The 24482-nt window shown below is 44.5% G+C and overlaps 1 protein-coding gene across 2 annotated transcripts in view; it reads left to right on the top strand.

Annotated features, from left to right (window-relative positions):
- The first annotated feature begins 19677 nt into the window (after positions 1–19677).
- Positions 19678–24482, top strand: part of COL5A2 (collagen type V alpha 2 chain) — a 342059-nt gene continuing 337254 nt past the window's right edge. The window contains exon 1 of one of the 2 annotated variants that reach the window (XM_086955351.1): positions 19678–19907. In XM_086955351.1, the coding sequence (XP_086811477.1) occupies positions 19817–19907 (91 nt within the window). In that variant the 5' untranslated portion in view covers positions 19678–19816. The remainder of the gene's footprint in view (positions 19908–24482) is intronic. The other variant, XM_086955352.1, reaches the window with a different exon arrangement.

Genomic DNA, 24482 nt, shown 5'->3' with positions numbered 1-24482 from the left:
TGACAAGATTGCCCCATGTCACAGAGATGCCTCCTTTCCAGTACTGGGTTTTCAATTAAGAAATCATCTTAGAATCGGATTAGCAGTTGTGGTCGAGTTCGGCTGAGCCCAGTGGACTAAAAGAACTGAAAATGCTTTGTAGGAAGAGAACCTAGAACTGGAAAAGTTGTGTTCTGGTGACATGGAGTCACCCTTGCTGGTACCTCCGGCTACAGTTTTAGACATCACATGAGTGTAAAGCAGACAGCTACTCCCCCATGCTATTACAGAGATATCGGGCTGAGTGAAGGTTAATATATGTTAATATATGCATCTAAAGCGGGACTGTCCACACAAGGAGCGTCCTTACCCTAGTTTATCCTTGCTCTCCTCCGGTGTTAACTGGTCGAAGCTCTTGGCTTTCTCCCTGCCCAGGAACGCTTCGTTGTCATCCTGTCCTTGCGATAAGTGGGCTTACTCAGCACCCCTCCGGCACAGAGCAGCATCATCAGCAGGCACCGGACCCCCATCTCTCTGAACCCACCTAGCTCAGGACCTGATCCGGTGGCGTTCAAAAATCCAAATCAGAGAAAGTTGGGCACGTGTGGCAATCTCAGCCGGGTCCGCGCTTCGCACAGTGCAGGCGCTGCCCTCCTGCTGCCCGCGTCTGTACCCAAGCCTCAGACTGGCATCAGTTCATTGGCAGCTACTCTCCACCACCGGACTTGAGGGTGTGTAGAAGTTCACCTAAGTTTCTCCTTATAGTCTGCACGAAGCAATTCTGAGGCAGTTACCAGATCGGTGAAAGGAGAGGGTTCGGCTGTAAGAAGGCTTCGGATTGGCCAAACATGAAGGGCTGGGTCGCCACGTTGCAGCAGAGTGGTGTTTGCTGAGAAAGCAGCCTGCAGTACGGACTGAACATGAGATAATGGTGTTGTGTTTCCAGCAGAAAGAGGAGCATCCGGGGTCGTCTGACAGGCTGTAGTCTCTGTTTTTATGATGGGAGATAGACACGAACCTGCAAAAACGCGCAATAAAGCATATTCCATCTCTTCCCAACCCGTTTCCCCACTGAGAAGTAATTAATACATGTGGAGTATGTGAATAAAAGAAGTGCAACTGTAATTCTTGGCAAATACTTTATTAATAACCAGTCTGATGTTTTCCTTAAAATACTATTTAATCGTTTGCTTTATGTATTGTTACAGACCGGGATGAAAGTAGTTTGCGATAAAAAAATAAATAGAATAGCAGTTTATAGTAACAATAAAAAACAAGCTCACACGCCGCGCGCCTCTCTGCAGACTCCCCCTGCATTCCAGAGAGGCACGCAACGCGATCCGGTCAGCCCTGGAATGCTGTGGAGACAAGACCTGGCCGCGCGCACAACGTTATCCTATGGGGAAACGCTGCGCGCGGCCAGGTCTTGTCTCACTTCGGTGTTCTCAGACTGCTGAGATGCCGACAATAGTTCTCTGGCGAGAACGTGCTTTTCAGCGCGTTATAGCCGAGACCTAAAGGACCAGATTAGATAAGGGACAACTTACAACTCATATTTTTTGACATCCCGCCACTTTTGATTCTGTTTCTCATACATTCCTGGTTGAAAGGCTGTAGGACATTGGTATACGTTCACAACCCATAGCTTAATTTACAGACTTCCTAGCAGAGTGAACCCAAGCTGTGTCTATCGATCCTTTTAAATCCATAGTGATCACCAACAACTGTGAAGTGTCATAGGGATACTCATTGAGTCCTACTCTCTTTAATAAATAGATTGCACCTTTGCCAAAGGTTGTTAGAGACTATGGTTTTGAGATTCTGTCCTATGCAAATGATACCCAATTCGTGGTTTCTATTGGACACAATCAGGTAGTTAACAAACCAGATTCTATGACTTGATAAGTTGTATTTTGTGGGAATGGCCATCTTGGCCACCAATACATTTGCCAAATTCCTGGCCAAGCTAACAGCTGAAGCAAAGAAGGGCCACCGTCATGTCAGGAGCACAGCAGAAGAGCACCACAATTACACAATGTGTGAAAACATGTTGGGGGACTTCAATGGCAATCTGATCTGGAGAGATCCATGGATCTAATCCTGATAGGCCCAGTCGTTCCCAGATGCCATAGGCAGTATGGGTTTTGGGGCAATACTGTGCAGGAAATAGTACAGCATGGCATGTCCAGATAATTTGAAGCACATGGTCTTACAAAAAACATCACTATTCTCGTAATATTCCCAATACTAGTGGAACTGTATATTTGGGACGAAGAGCTTTGTGCAAGAAGAACATTTTGTGGTGAGACAACCATGCAGTAGTACAGCTCTATAACAGTGTCACAGCAGGTTCTCCATGGTTGTTTGACCTATCCCTCTCTGCAAAGTCTCCAAGAAACTATTTTGCTGAATTCATTTTTGTTGGCTTTAGCACTCTCTGCTCTTTACCACTGCTAACCAGTGCTGAAGTGTGGTTGTACTCTCCTAAAAACATGGTACAATTAACTTACACTTGGTTGGCACATTAAATTTATTTGTAAGATCGTTGTAAAGTGATACTATATGTACCCAGGGCCTGAAAGTTAAATGCTACTAGTGGATCTGAAGCCCCCTTTGGGCCGCCCACTACAGTAGCCTTTTAAAACATGTCTCAGGCCTGCCACTGCAGCCTTTGGTGCAGGTTTAAAATGCCATTTCGACCTGGAAAAATAAAGCTCTTGCCAGACCTAAACCTTCCTTTTCAATACATGTGTCAGCCCAAAGGTAGGCTCTTAAGGCTCATAGTCACAAAGCAAAAACAAGGGAACCCTACTCACAACGGAACCAGGGCGATTAGTTTATATGGAAAACAACGGTTCTGTTGCGTGCTTATCTAGGATCCTGATCGATACTGTGACCTTATGCCCCTATTCGGCTATAAATCCATTTATTCCCTATATTGGCATAACCGTTCAAGTGCAATATTCAGTAACTCATCTCTGGCCTCACACGAACAGAGCCACATTCCAGAATAGCTTTCTCTGCCACTTCCTTTGCAACCAATTAGTACAATGACAGAGCAGAAGTCACTATCTGAGATTCCTAGATTAACACTCCGAGTTCTTCAACAAGATAAAAACTAAGCAAACCTGGAAATCCCCGCTTGCTGTGTTTTGATTAGTAATAGAACTCTAATGAGCACTGATAGGCGATCACTTCCTAAGTGACATCTTTATTGACGTCTTATGTCCAGCAAACTTACGTCAAACATGGCACCTTTCAGGTATAAATACTACCAACGTTGCCTTAAGCAAACGCTGCTGTCTGCTGTTGTTTGCTGCCCTGTTGCCCGTCGCCTGAAGCTGCTGTTATGCTGAAGATATCATAGCTGCTATCGCTACTGCTATCGCTGCTAACTAGCGAACGATGGTGTGGTGAACTTAGGAGCTGAACAGCCGTCCCTCTGCAAGAGCCCAGCAGATGCAAGCTGCCCGCGGACGCTGTCCCCCCTCCTTCTCCTCCTCGACGCGCTGAAGAAGAGACGCTGCCTTTCTCCTGCCGAGAAATCCAGCTCCAGCGTTTCTAGTCTACCCTTGAGGGTGACTGGGATATCGAGCCCTGAGGGAGATACCAGACCTCCATCATTCTATTCCAGAGGTATGGTGTTGACTAAACCCTTGAGAGAGAATTCTTGAAGCAAACCTTGGCAAAACCAACTTAACTTAAAGCTACTTACTTACTCCCCTCCCAAGTATTAGGCTTAGGTCAGGTACACTGGGGTAGGCATAGTTAGAAGCACCAGTTGAGTATTTTAGCCTAATGTATATATGAATGTATATATGTTTTATTACTTTTAAACCATTGTATGGCTAAGAAACCATATCAATGCTTTTACAGTATTATTTCACAATACTTATCCTACTGTACGTACCTTTTATAATAACAAGTCTTGCAATTGTGGCAATTCATTTCTCTTGTACGAGAAGAAAGACTGTTCAATAAATGTTAACCCTTTATTGACAAACGCCCGTCTCTCTATTCTCTACATATTGTGAAAGTAAACTGCACCAACCTGACTGAGTAAAATAACTGTCTATTGTTTCACACAACCCTAGAGATTGACTCTTGATCTGAGGAGCAAAGTTGTCATGTTGCACGGTTGTTGGAAAACTGAATCCCTTCTTGTCTGTGCCAGGGAAGCTGATCACTTCCTATTTCAGTCAAGAAAGTTTCCAGTGACCTCTGAGCTAGTTGGTAACAAACCCAATTAAGTTTAGCATAGTCAGTAGAGGCCTGGAAGATCCGCACTTCTACGTCGATACTACTGTTTATGTTATTCCAATGCGCAGGGCCTACTGGGAAAATAGGAACTACACTACAGTTCCAGTGGTACAATGCAGTTATGATACACAGTTAGTACATAGCATAATGGTAATTACAGTATTTGAGGGGGTTAGAGGGGATGATTGAAGGAGAAGCAAGGCTCATGGTCAAAAGTAGTTATATTTTTTAAACAAGAGTTTCCATCAATATATACATTCTATACACATAGTGTTGAGGAAAAAAGTGCAAAGTGTCCCAAGTGAAAACCAAGGAATAGTTGCGCGACAGTACGTGAATACATACAGGGTTTCTACTCGGGGTATTTACAGGAAAAAAAAACGACAATAACAATAATGTAAACAATAATTTAAACAATGGCTATCTTCAAATATAGGCACTGTTAGTGTGGTTCATTTCCTATGGCGTCGACGGTGTTTCGACCTGTGGGATCAGGGGTCTCATCAGGACTGAGCGTTGTGGGACATCTAAAGGGATTTAAAACAGTCAGTCAGGGCCTGTTACTATGTGTATGCATGTATATTAGATGTCTATAAATCAGTGGAACAATCAATTTACCTTATGGTCAGTGCGGTGTTCAAAAACACAACCCACGCGTGGTTAAGGGAACGGTAAAATTATTTACAGTGGACCCAGCTGGGTACTGTTGCAAGTAGATGGGAAATAAAGGAAAGCAGAGTGAGGGCAGGTTAAATATATCGAGAGCTCAACCGACCAATAGCACACATGAGTAGTGGTACTTACCACTGTTGATAGTGATCGGGGTATGTATAGCTGGCGAATATCCACTCTTGGACTCGGCGGTCGGTGCCGTCAGTGTGATGGTCCGTGTCGAGTGGGAATTAACCAGGGTGATGCCTAAAGGATAGAGGGGCTAGTTATTAAAAAGGGTCTTACTCTCCTGTGATAGAGAGTGCTACCAGAGCTAGAAGGGTGGTTTCATACCTGGGAGATGATTCCCGGCGCACGATTGCGTCTCTCAGTAGGTCTGCCTCCGTCTGTGAACTCGGTGTAATGGCATGGACAGCGTCCGCGCGGTTGTACCGTATTACGTCTGGTACGTGCACAGGCCTGACGAGGAGACACAGATTCTCCATCCTCGTCAGGTAGCGGGAGCCTCGATCTATGTGATAGATGCTACCTGACAATTGGTTGTTGTAACAGGATAGTGTCATGGAACTATGCAGGGTACCATATTAAAGTAATGTACAAGAGATATGAATTAATATCAAACGTTTTTCCGATGTTAAACATATTGAGTACAGGAATATAATAATCTGTCAATGCAACATGGAAAACAGTTAAACCGTGAAGAGATTGCAGCAGAAATTGTTTAGGCGACCTTTTTGTATTTAAGCAGGGTGCATTGTATTTAAAAAGTAGGATATATGGGTTGAATTTTCAACGTGTCCTGGTAGTGAAAGATTTCACTATTGCAAGGCACATCTGTCCCATTGAAAAAAATTGGGTCATCTTATTACACTTTATAAGTGATCTTGCCAAGATTGTTGAGGGCAGAGCTGTTCCCTGTTTGGCAGAGGTATGCTTAATAATCAACGAGAATCACTGTTCCTATCAAAGGAAAAAAAAGAGTAAAGAGCTCTTGTCATTCTACTTCTGTTGTTGCAGGGATTCTGCTTATGCGCAGAACTATGCACAGGAAACCAGGACTTCAGTGAATTGTGGTGGACCAGAAACTCACCTCAGAACCTAGAACCCCTATCCGACTAGCATCAGTGTCACGTTAGCTCCCCACCCTAGAGCGAAGCTACCACTGATTAGACAACCCAGAACATGCGACTTAGGGTACTCTCAGGAATGGTGGGAATCAAGAACACCCTTTCATTTTTATTCTCATTCCAGTCCACAACGTGAGTAATCAGAGACATGGAAAAGTTTTAAATGTTCATTTTAACGACGTGCTCTAAGATGCACTATTTTTCCAAACATAAGCAGGCATATTATTAAAAATAATACGATCAGCATTGTTACAATTCCATAAACACAATGGGAGAAATCATATTATAATGATAGTGGAAACGGGTCATATAGTGCCTTGTGAACCACCATCCCCTGCTAGGAACTAGGTTTTATAATAATAATGGAAGGTCTTGTAGGCTTGAATGGGGAACCCCATACGGCCAAGATCAACAGTGGGTACCACATCACAGGATCAGCTAAAGCTGTCTGCTTGGAAAAGGTTTTCTTCCAAGTCCCCAAATCATGCATGAAGTGCAATATTAAAGGCACAAGAATTTCAGTTGGTTGCAGCTGTGAGCTTGTTGTGTCTAGAGCGGGGGGCGATTAAACTGAATAACAGCATACATTGTTATGGTGACCTTGAAGGCTTCTGTACGTAGTGTACAGACTAAGGTCCCGATGTAAGTCTAGGGATGTAAAATACAGACCGTTCTCATGGTTAGGAACCCAAGAAGTCTAACTTACAAAAACAGTTACATGTAGTATCGTGTGCAAAAGCTGCAAAGTGGAAAAATTATGTTTAAACTTCTAATAAGCTTATGCTAACATAGCAATGTGTGCACGCAGGGCTTGTCTTCACTATACTGTGTTTGTGGGGGACAGTGTGTCCTGTTCTTGATGCCCTCACACACCCCGAAGGATGTCATGCTTCATCATTGGCCTATTGCTCCTCATCGGGCCGTCGCTGCAATTCCCTATGGGTTCCCCAAAAGGTCACTTTTTCGGAGGTCGTTTTGATAAAGCTGTAAGGGTGCATGGGGTGAGTGGCAGTGGTGTCTGGAGGGGTGCTTGAAGAATTTATTGACAAAGGGGGGCCCTCTGTCATTAGAAAAAACCAAGAAGGTGGTGCTGCTGTGAGGGATGTAATAACCCTCCTGTAGCCACACTTAACCAGATCATGGTGTAGCCCCCTATACTCTAAGAAGATATGGCCATAAGAATTGGTAAAAGACGTTTTGCACTAGTAGCTTTTTTAATCTCTCACAACACCGTGGTCTTACCATCTCTAGATGGCACCCACGTAGGTGCCAAATGATCAACGAACAATCCTTTGACAACGGTAGCCATCAAATAGGACCATTAGTCAGTAGTACCCCCTTATTATATTTTCCTTATTTTTTCATTTTTTCCACTTATCATCACATACGAGGGTCAAGTGAATCTTGCCAATTTGTCAATCTCACTTTTATCTTCTTCCAACAGATGCGAGAATACTGCCTTCCGCACTGCCTTCTACGCTCTATTTGCCCTTCCAAGATGGCCCCCACACTTACGCGTGTGGCCGCCAAGCACGTCCCAGCTTGGCAACCGCTCACATGACCTGGAACTGCCACTCCCCCACGCCGACTCAAGAGCTCTTTAAATACACAGTTCCAGCTCAGCTCACTCCCAGCACCTGCGGATACGACGAGAGGTCAGGTAGGTGTACGGGCGCCTTTAGCTATGAGGAACTGTAAGTGCAATTTCTCTCCCTATTGTATTGTCTGCCTACGCAGCCTCACTAATGGCCGCAATCTACTTTTCTCCTCTTACGCTACCACTGCCCCATTTTATGCTTACAACAGGTCTTGAGGGACCCTCAGCCAATTCTCATGGAGAATTCTTCATGCTTTTTTTGGGTGAGAGCACTAAGATAGACACTTATTTATTACTATACGTACACAGTGATCTGAGGTTTGCTATCAATGGTGGGACCTAGTATTTATATGTCATACGCACGTGTAGTTTGCTTATTGACAATGGCAGTCTCGACAAGTGATACTGGATTCTATGTGGCCTGTTTGTCTTACCATATTACGAATTTGACATCCTCGCCATCGCTTCAAAGGAAATACACACAAGCCTATATGTTTGTTCATCCTGTCTTGTATTTTTTTCTCTATAATTCACTGTAAGAAACTGGCTCTGTATATACTGGACCAAAGTAAGGTACAGTATGTACAGCGTCCACAGTCCCCAGATGTTTGGCAGAGGCTAAAGTTAGATATAACCTTACTCTCCAAAGTTTTAGATTGGTCATGCAGTAAGGCAGTATCAGAGGACAGTGTAAAGCATTTGTTGTACACACCCAGTCAGCAAATAGTCTCACACTCTCAAGAACTGAACTCTAGGCCAATTTTTTTGTATCAAAATATATAGTTGTTTTACTTTTAGAACCAACAAGGTATCAAAATATACTTTCTCAGAATGAGTTACTTTAGTTAAATACTTTTCAAATAGGCAATAGACTTTTTGATTACAATAGTTACAGTTGTTGCAATAGGCAACGCAATTTTAAACACAATGCAACATTGAGCTCAATGGGAATTTCTAGATATGCAATTAGTTACTTTTCTAACCACAGGACTGGATCCTAGATTCAGTCCTGGGACATTTCCTGTAAACAGTTAAGAAAAGCGATTTGGTTACAGTAGTGATTTTTAAGGAATATTATTGTATTTTAAAAGTTGACACTTACAGGAGGAAATTCACTTAGCAGGTAAGTAGTATTATTGTTACTTTTTCTTACTCAGTGTTGGATCCTGGATCCAGCACTGGTGCATCTCCTGTAACCAATTGAAAGAATGCGTTTAAGCCACACAGGCGATTTTTAAGGAATATTTGTAGTTTTTGAAAATTGACACTTGGAAACTTTTCTGGTAAAAACCATACAATGGATTCCTATGGAAGGAAATTCAAGTTACTGGTAAGTACTGTTAAAATTACTTTTCAGGGTCAGTGCTGGACTGAAAGATGCAGCACTGTGTTATCTCCTGATAACAGGTGAGTACATCGGAATTCGTTGTTCGGCTGATTTTAGATGAATATTTTAAAGCTTCAAAACTTCACACCAAGTGAAACAAGTCAAGGTTACCCTATTGAAGAAAAATGAGTTATCGACTTTTGGGTAAGTACTTGACTGGCAGAGTTAAGGTTCTGGGCATAGACTCAGGGTTCTCCCAGGGTCAGGAAGGTACAGTTGGCACACCCTCAGCGACACAGGGGCAGCCGGGTTCAGAGGTGGTTAGGCCCAATGTTATCCAATGAGAGGCAGGTGGCCTTCATTTGGTGGCTGCTGGCAAGCAGGCCATGCGGCTGTGGGGGCTGATCTCCTGGTCACTTGACAACTACCACAAATCTGTGGGTCTAGAAAAAAAGTGTTTTAAGGTTGAGACCAACAAACAAAAGTGCATAACACAGGCGGTAATTGCAAATGGAAATAATCTCATTTAAAAGGATAGATTCCCATCAGTCACCGAAGTGATATGCTTCATCATTTGGGGATCTCTTTCTTGGCTGCACGTTAGTGCAACCGAGGAGCTGCACCTCCTTGCTGTCGTATAGGAGGAGCTCACAAATTTATGGAATGGATCCTTAGTGTCCTGTAAATAGGTCGGCATGGTCTTGACTAAGGGTCTCAAGAAGTGATCCACAAATATGGACAAAGGCTCAAGAAGTGAGCCTATCCCAGAAATGATAGGTCGGCCAGGAGGAGGGCGCTGGGGCTTGTGTACCTTCGGTAACACGTAAAAATAGGGCATCACTGGATGGGTAGTGACAAAATAGTTAGCCTCCTGAACTGACACCCATCCCTCTGCTCTTCCTTCTTCTACCAACTTAGTGATCTCTCTAGTTAGTCTAGCTGTTGGATCTGTAGACAGTTTACAGTAAGACCTGATGTCCATCAACTGCCTAAGACATTCATCCCGGTAAACAGTAGTGTCTAGAATAACTATAGCCCCACCCTTATCAGCGGGCTTTATGGTAATAGTGGAGTCTCTAGCCAGAGAATCTAATGCTTGCTTCTCTATCACCGGGAGGTTCTGGTAATGACGTTTGGACGTTGTGCTGAGATTAGAGACATCATGAGGTACAGCTTTTTCAAAGGTCAAAACCTGATCCGGCACAGCGTGACTGGGGGGACTAAAAGTGGATTGAGGTCTCAACCCACTATCTGTAGCTCCACTAGAAAGCTGAATATCATCATATGTCTGTTTTTTAAAGAAGAAGTGGAGTCAGGGGGAACAGGGCAGCCGGAAGCTGACGGTCGCGGCGGAGCTCCCTGGTGTTTGGCGTTTGAACCGTCACTAGCGGCCGGCGGCTGCTGCTCTTTGTCTTTTCCTGTCCCGATAATGCTCTCTTGAGGAAAGCGCTTTTCTAAACTTAACTTAACTTAAACTCACCAGTATTCACCTTCACTCGTGGTTCATCTTTGTGCCTCTCCAGTGACCTCCGGACGTCTGAGCATCTGAGCGAGTCCATGCGGGATCAATCCAGGCGCCGACTCGATGGTCTGTGGCGCCGGGGGCGGAGCGGTATTGGAGCCCCCATGGTTCCGTGCTCTGGGCGCTGCAAGGGAGTGGCAAAAAAAAACCCAGGCGGCTGCTTTGGCGTTTCGGCCTTGGGGGATTGATTTCACATGCTCCTGAGGGTGCAGCCGGGCCAGTAATCAGCTGAGAGAATGCCACAGAGGAGACCTGGCAGGAGAGTGAGGACAGGTGCTCTGTTAAAGGAAATCTCAGCGCAACAGGCGCTTCCCGGTGTGGAAGTAGAAGTGAGGGGGCCCTGGGGGCTTGGATATTGCTTCGTTTGCTTCTCCCCGAGGGTTTGGGCAGAGCCTCGGAAGTTGGTGGGGAGTATAGGCGACAGAGCCTCTCTAAAGCCTCTAAAGCCTTTCATTGAAGCTGCCGGGACTGTTTTAAGTACGGGAGAACTGTATGGAGAAGCGAGTCTGCAGTCCTGCCAGCAGTAACCCTAGTTGTGCCACGACAACACCTACATCTGAGTCTGTGATTAGTCGTTACACTTTACGAAAAAGGGTTGCCAATAGTGTACCAGATTCACTCAAACCTCTTGTAACTTCACCCCCTATAATAGAAATGAAGGCTGTATCCAGACAGGGGAAGGAAAGTCATATAGCAGAAAACACTCCCCCTGGTAAAGGAAAAGGCAGGAATAAAGCTAGAGGGGGGCCTTGCACTAAGCTTAAACTGACGCCATCACTGAAATCCTATTACAGGGTCCTCTCCACTACTACCTCTGACCGGGGGCAGGATAAAACCATCTCTAAGGCCGCTGCCACCGCCTCTATGGCATCTACTGCTCCTACTGCTGCTCTCCGGGTTCTTTGGCCCCTTCTAATAAAGTAATGGGGGAGGGCTGTACCAAAAGACCAGCAGATTACTGTAAATGCATAAGTGGAATTATCAAATAGCTTCTCAGTATAATAGAAACCCAGGACACAGACCAGGGAGAAGTCTGTATAAACATACCGGAGAAGGGAGAAGAGGTTCCTATGTCCACTGCCCTTAAGCCTCCATCCCTCAGAAGCCAATTGTACTTGGGACACTGGCTGACATCCTGCTAGGTCTTAAAGAGGATATTGGCAGAAGATTCACAATCTCGGAGGCCAATCAAGTGGCTATTCATGCTTCCTGTGAGCTATCGGCGCAGAAAGTTGAAGAGGTCTCACAGAGAACTGATGCCCCCGAGGCAGAGATCCCCAAGATTAGGGACGCTTTATGCTCTTCCACCGCAACGATGGACAAGCTGGTTCAACAGAATAGGGAGTTAAAGGAGGACATTGAACGCCTTGAAAACCACTCCAGGAAAAATAACCTTAAAATTCTAAACGTACCTGAAGATCTTGAAGGGGGTGACATAAATAATTTTGTAGTCTCTCTCCTGAAAGCAACACTCTTAAAATATTCCTTTGAAGTGGATTTGGACCTAATGGGGGATATTCAAAGGGTCCATTGTGATCCATATAGGAGAAACCCCAGGAAAGAGCGTCCTAGGAAAATCCTGGTGAACTTCCTTACGTATGCCATCAAGGAAAAAATCTTGTCCCTGGCCTTGAAAGCCGGTCATATAAAATGCACTTCTTTTTCCAGTCCGTTCTCCTTCTCTATTTGCTCGGATGTCTCCAACATTACTGCCATGAAGCAGTGGGAGTTGGGCAAGAGGGTGGCAACTCTGAACTCATTAGGGGCTCGGACTCAGTTAAAGTTTCCTGCATCTCTTCGGATCATGTGGAAAAACCACATGCACAGTCTGCGCCAAATAGAGGAAGTCGATACCCTAATTGATAAGATCAGAAAAGGAAGTGGGAGCGGAAGCGATAGCGGGGTACAGCTATTAGGGACCTGCTTGGCATTCAGCCATTAATGAATTGATAAGCAAAGGTGAGAGAAAAAATAAAACAAGGATATAGAAAATTGTGGGGAAAAGTATAGCTTTGTAGAATGCCGCTGCTGCTATGACAGGTTCAGTATACTTATTTTTTTTTATTGTGCAACTATCGCTCAGCCACACACAGTGGGGTGGGGGGGCTACTGCCCAAAGAGCGTATCCTCAGAGGAGAAGGGAGGGTTCCCCAGGGTGGTGAGGGATTACTGGGGTCACGGGGGGAAGTCATGGGGGGCGAAGGGAGGGGGAGCACGGGTGGAGTTGCAATGGGAGAAAATACAAAAATGAGTCCTCATTCTCCATTTCTCTTTCTTTTAATGAATAAGTCGCTTACGGGGCGCCTAGTCATTGGGAGGGAGGTAGATGAACTAATAACCCATGACGATTGCTAGGATAAGGTTTGTCTCCTGGAACGTCAACGGGCTCCGTTGCCCATGAAGGCAAAGGCTTATAATGAAATATCTAGACCAATCCTCAGCCCAAGTGTTCCTCTTACAAGAGACTCATTTAAGTTCTTCTGAGAGTAAGACTGTCTTTGGAAAATACAGATGGGTGGGACTGATATGCTGCTCCGAATAGACAGTTTATAATAAGGGGAGTTGCAGTTTTAATCAGAACAGGAGCCGGTGGCACCATAAAGTCCCTGCTGACAGAACAAACTGGTAGATGGAATATGGTACAGGCCGGCTTTGGGGGGTCGAGCTCGCTGTGGTATCCTACTATGGACCTAACATCGACGACCCTGCCTGCCTACTCAGAGTACAGACCAAATTAGTAGAAGTCACCACTTCGGTGGTAATTGGGGGTGATTTTAATGTCCTTCTCAATCCCCTTCAAGATCGGTCAAACTATAGCCAGCACGCTGCTGCCCCCGTATGCGTCGAGCAATGATTAACATGATCCATGAGCTTGGACTGGCAGACGTTTGGAGGGCTAAGAAGGGGGTAGAGACAGGCTTTACCTATTTTAGTAAAAAAGCATGGGCACTCCTCAAGAATCGACTATATTTTTATGGATAGATCGGGCTTAGAATATCTAGAGGATATCGCTTTTCTTCCAAGCATTTTATCCGACCATGCCCCTATTACCTTTTCATATTCTGTGAGAAGGTCTAAGCCTAACCCTACACCCAGGTGGACCTTAAAAAGGGCAATGCTATCCAACCAGGAAATAGTTACTGCTATTAAAACATATACTATTAATTACTTTTCCAGAAATATGGGCTTGGCGTCATTTGATTACGTCTGGGACGCATTCAAGGCTTATACTCGCGGCCTACTACACAGCCTGATATGCGCTAAGAATAGGGAGGAGGTGCTAGAATTCCAAAAACTGGAAGATAAGGTATCTAAGCTAGAAAGAGCGAGATTGAGTTGCCAACCGGATAACTTGCCACAAATTCTTAGCGACCTGGAACAGCTGCGACTAGAGTATAGGGGAAAGTTAGATCAAAAAGTCAAGGCACAATTGTTAGTTCATAGCATGGAAAACTATAAATATGGAGAGAAAGCTGGAGCCATTTTAGCATGGAAGACAAAGGCAGATCGAGTAAATGATAACATCAACAATCTGATCATAGATGAGACAGGGGCTACCTCTTGTAATCAAGAAGACATGCAGAGGTGTGTGAGGGCATCAAGAACAGTACACACTGTCCCCCACAAACACAGTAGAAGAACGACAAGAGCTCTTTACTCTTTTTTCCCCCTCTGATAGGAACAGTGACTCTCATTGGTTATTAAGTACTTTTCGGGAGCACCGGTCACTGGACCTTTATGTAGCTCCCTGTGTCCCCCCTCTTTGTGATTTTGTGGCAGAGTTAAGCACCTGTCCAAGTAGGATCCACAATCCTACTCAGGATAAGTCAGATACACACTCTAAATTAACCAGGGCTCACCCCCTGGTAGCTTTGCACAGAGCAGTGAGGCATAACTTAAGAAGCAATGTCTAAAACATGTACGCAGCACTTCAAACAGAACAACAGTGAAAACACCACAAAAAGATACCACACCTAGTTAGGAAACTAGAGCTTAATTTATTGAACAACACAGGACTAGAACAACAAAAATCCAACTAGTAGAACTGGAGTTATGAAAGACTATCTTGAAATGAAGTGCTTAAAAGCATAAAGCACCAACTGGGGCCATTTGGTCTTGCTAGACCAGGTCAAATCCAAAGGTTCAGGCCTACTGCGATGGATTGAGGGTTGGATACAGGGATTAGCCTTTACTTGCTGAAAATAGTACATTTGTTTGTGATTGCTTCAACATTGAGGATGGGATGTGAGAAGCATAAGAGGCAATGCATCATCTTCGATCCTGGAGATGTAGGCAATGCATCAGCACAGAGCCTCGCAAAGTGGAAGCTGCATCGGTAATTGTTAGAAATGTGGGTCTCTAGTTGGCAGAGGTAGGTACCTTTGTCGAAGTAGGGACCCTTCTTCCTAGTCAGGGTAAGGGAGTAATACTCCTTATATAACCCCTTCTCACCCCCTTAGTGGCTGGCACAAGCAGCCAGGCTTATCTCAGAGGCAGTGTATAACGCATTTGCACCTAACCAACAGTAATACAGTGAAAACACTACAAAAGGACACCTCACCAGTTTAGAAAAATATGCAATATTTTCATATAGCCAAAACAAGAACAAAAACAATAAAAATCCACAATACAGTTCTCTGAAATCTCCAATAATTCAAATATACTTAAAATACAGTTCTTTGAAGTCAATAGATCCATCTGGGGCTATCACAGCGTTATGAACAACAAATCCAAATCCAAACAAACTGTCACTGGCAGCTATGGTGTCGGGAAGACCTGCTAAACAGTACCTTTAGAAATGCAGGGTGTCAGCGACTTCTCAATGAGCTCCGAAGAGCTGGAGTCCGCTAGCATCGGTTACGGAGGTCGGTGCAGGAGTCGTCTGGCCCTTTGAAGTCACACGTGTTGCAGATCGAACGCCTCGCAGTTGAGGTCGGGAGTTCCAGCTGCAGTGCGTAGTGCAGCAGTGAGGCAAGCGGCGCCCTCAAGTTGCGGTGCAGGCAACGGCTCGGTTACGGTCGTCCAGCGGTGTCGGTGAGACCATGGCTGCGGTGCGATGTGATGCGGTGCTCAACACGGTGTTGTCAAGTCACAGTGCAAATAGGGCCATCGTCGTTGCTGAGGCACTGTCGTCAGCTGACGAACTGGAGTTGATAGCCAAGGCTGTAGTGCGGGATGAGGAAGGTGCATTGTGTAACTTAGGAGTGGTGCCCTTGAACCACTGTGCAAGCAGCAGCGTCAATGTCGGCATGGAGCAGTGGTGTCGTGAATACAAGGGTGGCAGCGTGAAGTGAGGTGGTGCAGACTGCGGTGCCCACAGGTCGCGGTGTATTCATAGGCTTGGGGCAGCATCGACTGGCGTCATGGGTAAGTCCAGGGTTGCAGTGCAAAGTTCGACGGTGCCCTTAGCAGTTCCTTTGTGACACGTAGTGGTTGCGGCATTGTTAATGGAGTCGGGTTGCTTTTTCTACTGTTGCAGCACAAAAACACAGAGTCCCCAGTGCTGGTAGCAGATGAACTTGAAGTTTTTGCTGTTACTGAGACTTCTTGAACAGGGGGCAAGCTCTACCCCAAGCCCTTGGAGAAACTCACAAAAGGAAGTTGCAGAAAGTTTAGTCCAGTCCTTTCACTGCCTAAGACAGAAGCAGCCACTGCAGGCCAACACAGCAAAGGGGTAGTCCCTCCTCACAGCTTCTCCAGCTCTTCTTCTTGGCAATCTTCTTGGTTCCAAAAGAGTTCGAAATTTCTGGGGTGTGGGCCCCAATATTTATACTCAAAATTCCTTTGTTCTCTCAGGCAGGGAGTGCCTGTGCTTAGTCCGAACCAGTTTGGTCCTCTCTGGTCCAGCTTCACAGCAGGAGGCAGAGAGAGCATTGTCTACCAGACCAGGTCCATTAAGGTGCAAGGAAATATCCTCTCACTACTCTAAATGCAGCCTTGGTCTATTCATCCCTAGCCCTGACTCATCCAGGGAAGGCAGGACACACCTCGACCCCCCAGTACCTGTCTGAAGAGAATTCACAAACTCAGCCACTGTCACTCCAAAGCCAGACAGTCAATCCACAAACCCAGCAGAGGCACACAGGATGGCTAGGCAAAAAGAAACTACTTTCTAAAAGTGGTATTTTCAAACACACAATATAAAAATCATCTTTACTAAAAGATGCATCTTTACATTCTGAGTTCAAGCAAACTAAACTTTACTTTCCTATCTTGTCCCAATGGAAATATATATTTATAAGAGCTTATAAATAAACTCCCATTCTCCCATTCTTCCCTATGGGACAGATAGCATTTACGAAGGGAAAAACTAAATGCACTGTAATTCACTACCATGAAATGTCACACACACTAGTACATGTCCTCTCTTTAACATATACAGCGCCATGCCCACAGGGGTACCTTGGGCCTACCTTAGAGAACACTTATATGTCAGAAAAGGGAATATTAGGGCCTGCCAAGTGGGTGCACCTGCCAGACCAAAATGGCAGTTACAAACTGTGCGCAAACTCTGCAGTGGCAGGTATGAGCTACCTTTACAGGGCTACTTCTGTGGGTGGTATGATCAGTGCTGCAGGCCCACTAATAGCATTTGATTTACAGGCCCTGGCACTCCAAGTGCACTGTCCTAGGGACTTACTAGTAAATCAAATATGCAACAGGAATTGAGATGATGTGCAGCGCCGTCAGTGAGGTGATGCACTCGATCCCCACAGAAGTGGCAATGCATTGTCTTTGATGGAGATGTACTGGTTCCAAGCTGTGCAACAGTGTCTATGAATGGATCGCTGCTGGGGCAGCAATTTATACCCATTTCCAAGGGCCCAGGTCTAGACTGGCACCACTTGGCAGGGCAAGGAGATATGCCCCTGAAGTCACTCTGAGCAGATATGTATACCCACTTCCAAGGGCCCAGGACTAGATTGGCACCACTTCCAAGGGCACGGAGATATGCCCTTGGAGTCACTCTGGGTTCAAGTAGTGTAGGTCCAGTCCTTCTCACCCAGACATGGAGGGCAGCATGCAGAAGGCAGGTCAGCACAGCAGAAAAGCAGATCAGAGCAACAGTCCAGCAGAGAGACAGTCCTTCAGCTGCACAGCATCCCTTCTTCCTGACAGACTATCCACAGGTCTAGCAGTGTACTGAGTTGGTAGGGTCAGAAATCCAGTTCTTATAGTCATTGGTGCCTTTGAAGTGGGGGAGACATCAAACAGGGGCTTGGATGTGCCCAGCAATCCTCCCTTCCTTCCCTGGCTCCAGACTCACTATAGGGAGTTAAGCAGTACTTTGTGTGGGGACAGGACACAGCCTCTTCAGGTGTAAGTATGAGGCTGTGCCCAGCTCCTCTCTCCCATCTTGCCATCAGTCACACCTATGAGCCCCTTCTGTGTGGCTGTCTACAGAGAATACACAAGGTCCAGCTGTCATCCACCCCTGACACGAATGGGAGACAGGCAGCAGGCACACATGGCTAAGAGCACAAAATTGCATCTTTCTAAAAGTGGCATTTTTTAAATTGTAATGAAACACATGACTTTACAGTTGAAGAGGATTTATCATTATAATTTCATAGGTCCTAAACATGACAGGTCTGCCTCCTTCCAATTGGGAATTACAAAATCAGAGGTAACAAGGAATCCCCTTTGTTATTCTATGGGAGGGGTAGGCTTCACAGTAGTGAAAAACAAATTTGGGAGTTTTTCATTAACAGGACATGTACAACTTAAAAGTTCATGTCCTACCTTTTAATTACATAAAACCTGCCCCTTCGGGCTACCTAGGACCTAACTTAAAGGTGATATATATGTAATAAAAGGAGAGTGTAAAGCTTGGCAAGAGGTTTTGAATGCCAAGTCGATATGGAAGGGTAAACTGCACATACAGACTCTGCTGCAGTGGCAGGTCTGAGACGTGTTTTAAAGCGCGATTTAAGTGAGTAGCACAATCAGTGCTGCAGGCCCCCTAGTAGAATTTAATCTACAGTCCATGGACACAAACAGTGCACTTTACTCGGTACTTACAAGTAAATTAAATCTGCCAATTGTGGATACAATCAATCAAACCATGTTTAGGGAGAAAGTATATGCAGTTTAGCACTAGTTAGCAGTGGTAATGTGCCCAGAGTCCTTCAACCAACAAAAACAGATCAGCAAAATTGGAGGCAAATAGGGGGCTCCCACCCTAAGGCTGACAGGTATAACAGGTTGCACATAGGATGGGAATTAATCACCAGCTGGGGAGATAACACCTGAACAATGTGGCAGAGTTTGAGCAAACTGAAAATTGAGACACTGCAGTGATTGGTGGAACTGGGTGCCATTGCGTCTTGTGATGTCAAATGGCAGGACTCACAGGTACGGATACATGTATGACATCTTCCACTCACTGGGAGCCTCAGCAAGCGAATGGATTCTTGTTAAAAGGATTACGTTTCGACACTTCTCATACATACTTTTTATGTACATGATGTGTTGTTTCATGTGTGTAGGTCAGACTCTGTCGGCTGGTGAATCCAGATCATGTTGAATGTGCAAAGAAGGTTTTTGGCCTTTTTTCTCCAAACAGCGACTTCTCTGTGGGAAGTGGAAACAGTTATGGAGGGATGTTATAGAGATCCTAATTTGATTGAAGAATATCGATCACATGTTTTCTCACCCCTTCCAGCTGAACTCTGTCCTCCTCTTTTTTACCCTCATTAAGCTGAACTATTTTGTCAACACCTACATCGCACTGAAGTTGCTGTAAGGAGACCTTGTAACGCTTTACAACACCTGTAAATAATGTTTTTAATGACATTGAACAATCTCTTACGGTTGATGCTTCATGCCATGCTATTCAGACAGTGCTTTCTGTTCGTTTTGCTGAGTATTACTTTACTTGGCTTTAATAAATATTAAACCCTCTTCCGGTGTGCGAGCACTAATGAAGCTCTACAGACTATTAACTCTCCTAGAGTGGAGGAATTCCAGGGTGTGAGGCTTGATTGTTCTTCGAGGAGGGTCGGGAAAGAGCCCATGTGCGGATGTAATTCAATAGGAGTTCAAGGCAGAGGGAGTCGAGCTCCGAATCAGTTGTTTAGTATCAATCAAGCGGTTGCTTGGGAGGGACTGGATGACTAAGTCTGAACAGGCTGAAAAGGGGGCTGGCAAAGCCGCCGAGGCAGCATTCTTCGTATTTAAAGCTGCACCACTTAAAAAAAAATCTGTTTGCTGACTTTGTCCCGGAGCTGGTGCTGAAGGAGAGGAACACGCTGCTGGCTTAAATGGTGCTAAAACGACTGTAAATTGCTGTTTTTCCGCTCCGCAGGAGGACGCATGTTTATTTAATAAACATGATGATTTTGAAAGAAACCAGGACTTTTTTAGTTCTCACGTTTTTATTAGGGTCGTTTGCAGCGGTACATGGACAAGAAGAAGAAAGTGGTAAGTTGTGTGTTCTGACAACTTGATGTGCGTCAGTTTACTGCATAAATCTGACTGAACGTGGACGTTTTAAACTGTGCCTTGGCGTTTATCAGTAAACAAAATTGTGTTACTTTATCACGAGAAGAGTTAACGATATAGAATGGAGGAAAGAAAGAACTAAGAAGGAAAGAAAGAAAAAAAGAAAGAAAGAAGCAGGTGGGGACTGGGTGGCAAAGCAGTGAAGGTCCAGAAGATAAAACGAAGATAAAGAAAGTAGGAAAAAGGAAAGAGAGGCAAAGGAAGGTAACTAGCAAGAAAGAACAGAGAAAATGGATGGAGCTAGGGAGGGTATGAAGAAAGGGAAGGAGAGAAAAAAATGGGAGGTGAAAGAAGGATGGAAATCAGGAATTAATAAAGGAAGAAAGGAAGGGAGTGAAGGAGCAGGAAGCGAAAACGGAAAGAAAGAGGAAGAGAAGCAAAAAGAAGAAAAGAAAAGAAGAAGAAAAGGGAAAGAAAATAAATAAAGAATGTTAGTTTTAACGTATTTATGTGGGAGTCTCCAGGACCCAAACGTTTCAGGATGACAGTGACAGACGGCACCTGGGACACGAGAATTGCTCAGTAGGAGCGTCAGTTGGTTAAACTTAACCGTAAGTGGTGCAGACTCAGTTTTGTTATAACTCTGCAGAGGCAGACGATGGCGGGAGCAGACCAGGGAGGGGTCCTCTTTGTGTTTTAGCTGCTCTATTGTCTGTCCCTGAAAAGAGCTCATAGAAGCATCGAAACCTGCCCTCTTCCTGTCCCTTTTCTTTGAGAGTTGAAACACTGTCTAACTTTAGCTCCCTTGGCTTGTTTCCAGGGACCCTGCTCTGCTGTGCTGTCCCTGTAGATTACTTTCCAGTGACAGGGAGGTTGATGAGTCCCAGGCTGCTCGCTCTTCCCAGCCTGTTTCCCAGCCTTGCCTTCTTCTGGGCCAGTCATTTCTTTATGTTGAAAGAAGGAGGCCAGCTGTAGATTGCATTTCTCCTCATGCTCCCTTCATGTTTATAGCCGGTTATATTCTGTCTGTCTCCTGTCAGGTGACCTCTGCTGCCCTGCTCTTGTCATAGAACCATCCCTCTCCACTTACAGCCCTGCCACCTTGGATGTCACCTCTGGGATTCATCGGCGGCCCCACAACTCGAGTCTAGAGCCTCAAAGTGCCGAGGTTCATATTTTAAGAATGATTGATCCACTCTTTTAATATAGTATAGTCTATAGTGTTTATAGGGCTGTTGCCCGAGCAGGACATTTCTTGAACACTTTTTCGTACAGTAAGGTCAACACACACACGTGGCCATTACTGCAGGAAAACGAGCCTGCACCTCCCGCAGCTCAAGAGAAAACACTAAAATGCTTTTGATTTGGGGACTTGCCTTGCTTGACTTTGGCACGCGCACGTTGGGTCCAGGCGTCAAACGATGACACGGTGCAGCCCAGAACACAGCTGCTGCTGCGCCTGCTGAAGGCATAGTGCGTCATTTCTTCCACACAGAGAAATAGTCGACTCTTAACTCAAAAATCCTGTTTTTTTAATTCACTCATTTTGGCTCCAATTCATTTGATTGTTTGCAGGCACTAGGTGATGTTATGTTGAATAATTAGTGGCTGGGAGAGGGCATGTATAGAATAATATGTACACGTTTAGATGTTTAATGCAATCAAATAAATGTCAACACATTAATTTAAAGTATGTTTGCTCCACCACAGTACAGATAAGCATTTCAGAGGCTATAGTGTTCTGCACACTAGAAGAGGCGAGTTTAACGCCCTTGGGCAGTGCTGATACGTGTCAGTTTTAGAATTGCTCGTGTCCTGAACGTTTCAAATAGACTACCGACGTAATACAAGTTATAATTCACTCTTCAGTCGCACAGCAATACGAAAATGCGTAGTGTAATGATTAAATAAGTAGATCTTAAAAAGCAGAATAAACAGATTTGTCTTCATTATTTTTAAAAAAACATACAAGAGAAAATAATTTTTGAAGCAAATGTTTGAGTCTTTGAGAACTAAAAGCCAGGTCTTTTGTTCGGCTCCCCTTAGTCTCAAGACAGTCTGAAGGTTCTCCTTGGTGTGATGCTGTTCCTGCACTTCGGATTCGCCCTCTAGTGGCCATTTTGTATTTGTTGTATCCAGTGATCATTGTTTATGATGAGTTTCCTGCTTTTTGTCTGACTCCAAAGTTTATAAAAATGTACATGGGATTGTTATTTGTATGTGACACGCCTGTTACATTATTTGTAGTATGGAGTTCAATGGTACTGCATTGTTTAATGAGTGCAGGTAGTTGCAGAGAATGAATTTTGAGGGCCAAGACTTTTTCATCACCAGAACACCCAGAGCAAGAGAGAGAAAGGCAGAAAAGAATGAAAGGAGGATGGAGGGAAACATAGGAACAAAGAGGCAAGTGAGAAAGCAGGGATGAAAAAGGACCTGTAAAAGTAACATAAAGATTGATAAAGTGTGTGGAAGTGAAAGAAAAAAGGGCAAGCAGGAGAATCTAGACTAGGGAGCCTTGGTATTCTACACCCCTGGCACTCTACAGCACACAGATGGTAAACTACAAAGAACAATTTTGAGCTTCGTGTATTTTTTAAAAAAGAAATTAAGCACTAAAAGAGGTTCCAAAAGACAAGCTCAGGAAACGAAGTTTGTTTATTTCCTTGGCATGCCCCTACAATCATCGTCCCTATGTTGCTCTTGAGCACCATGCCCCCCCCCTCCAGTGTTTCCATTTGTAGTTTTATTTTAATTATTTTATTTTCACTTATTGTCAAGCGCTGCATAATACCTTGTAGTAGCTACAGGGGACTTTAGGATAGAGATACCTATAAGAGGGACCACAAATACAGAGCCTGGACATTGAAGTAATGTCATTCAGCTAGCCGAAGAGTGGAGTCTGCTTTTGAGAACATACATCATGTCTGTAGAAATCCTGGGTCAAAGCCTTGAAGAGGAACCGTGAAGGTCTCTGAGTAGCCTACAACAGAGGTCACAGTTTGCTGGCCTTGGGTGCCGTCCGACCAGCAGGATCATGTGATATCTGGTTTATTTTCTAAAAGTATAACCATGCGCCTGGCTGAAGAGGGTGAATTTTAGGGATATCCTCAATTTGAAAAATTAGTCTTCAAGTCTGAGCTGGAGTGGGAGGTTGGTCTGGTCCTCAAAGAGAATTGCTAACCCTTTGTTAGCCATATCGTGAATACATTTCATATGAGGCTGTCAAATAGTTGTAAGATAAAGGACAACTTAGTAAGAACCAGGGAGGAGCAATCTTTATAGACGAACAAAAAGGGATTAGAAGTTTGATTTCTTTTAGTTCGTTTTAACTACTGGAGGGACATATGTGACAATGGCATTTGAAACGAATTCAGAGATGGGTAGGTCATGGTTCTATATTCTTTGGAGTGTTGAGAGTGATTTATTTGGGGCTCCGTCATAGAGACAGTATTCAGGATATAATATTGCCACACTAAATACTACAGCTTTATCGGTGAGAAGGAGAGGACTGACATAACCTCTTCTAACAGACATAAGCAGTGGATAGCTGACTAGAAGATAACATTAGTAGGAAGTTGGGGGTGGGGGGACTTAATGACTAGCACCCAACATTAGGGTGGAGAGCTGGGTTAACAAGGCCATAAATAACATTTGTATTTTTTCCATATAAGTAGAGGCTGTTTTTCTGCATCCAATGTTGAATCTGTGATAAGCAGCGAGATACGTTTAGAAAGTTCCCTGAATCATCTTCAAGCTTGAGGTGGAATTAAGCATATTTAGCATATCATATCAAGCATATTTAGCATGTGGTAGCTAGCCAATTATGTGGGTGTTCAGGATGCTGGTGAGCCGGTCCATGCAAAAGATGAAGAGAGCTGGTGACGCCGCCGAATGTTGAGATACCACATTTGTGATGGTGGCCTTTCTTATGAGTAACAGTCCAGTTTAACTTAGGATGGTGTGGTGGTTCTACATTAATAGTGCAAACAATGAACTCTGACTGCGAGGGGAAACTATCAGACTATGCTTTGTACTGACAGACATTAAGGAGTGAAATCAATTGCTTTATTGATATGGTCATCTTCCTTTACAAAGACTGATTTAAAAATTAATTTGATGCGTCATGCCTCTATATTACATGATAGCCTTTACTTTTCATCCAAACATCTGTCCAGCAACTATGGCCAATCATTGTGCTCAAACGATTTTTGCCAGATGTTTATGTACAAACCTGGAATGTTGCAGATTTCCTTTCAATTGAGTTTTCATTTACTCTTTAAACAATCTCTACTGGACCCCTGACAGCTGCTAGGGCTTAGGCTGAACTTAACTCTGGGCTTTCATCGTATGGAGGAGGCCTAGGCATGGGCTCTTAATTTGCTCTTGTGAATGTCTGGAAGGTTCTCCTGTAGACTGAGGGGCAAGATAGCCTGGCCACCAGGGTTACTTTTAATGTCTCAGCAGACTTTGATTCTATTTCAAGCAGCTACGACTCGGGGAATTTGACAATCAACCTATCATTTTGAGGGAAATGGGAACACCTGACGTCAC

This window comes from Lissotriton vulgaris, chromosome 2_1, assembly GCF_964263255.1.
Source record: "Lissotriton vulgaris chromosome 2_1, aLisVul1.2, whole genome shotgun sequence".
In the NCBI taxonomy this organism is placed as follows: Eukaryota; Metazoa; Chordata; class Amphibia; order Caudata; family Salamandridae; genus Lissotriton; species Lissotriton vulgaris.
Note: the sequence above shows the minus strand (reverse complement) of the source record. Positions and strands in the feature narration are given on the sequence as shown.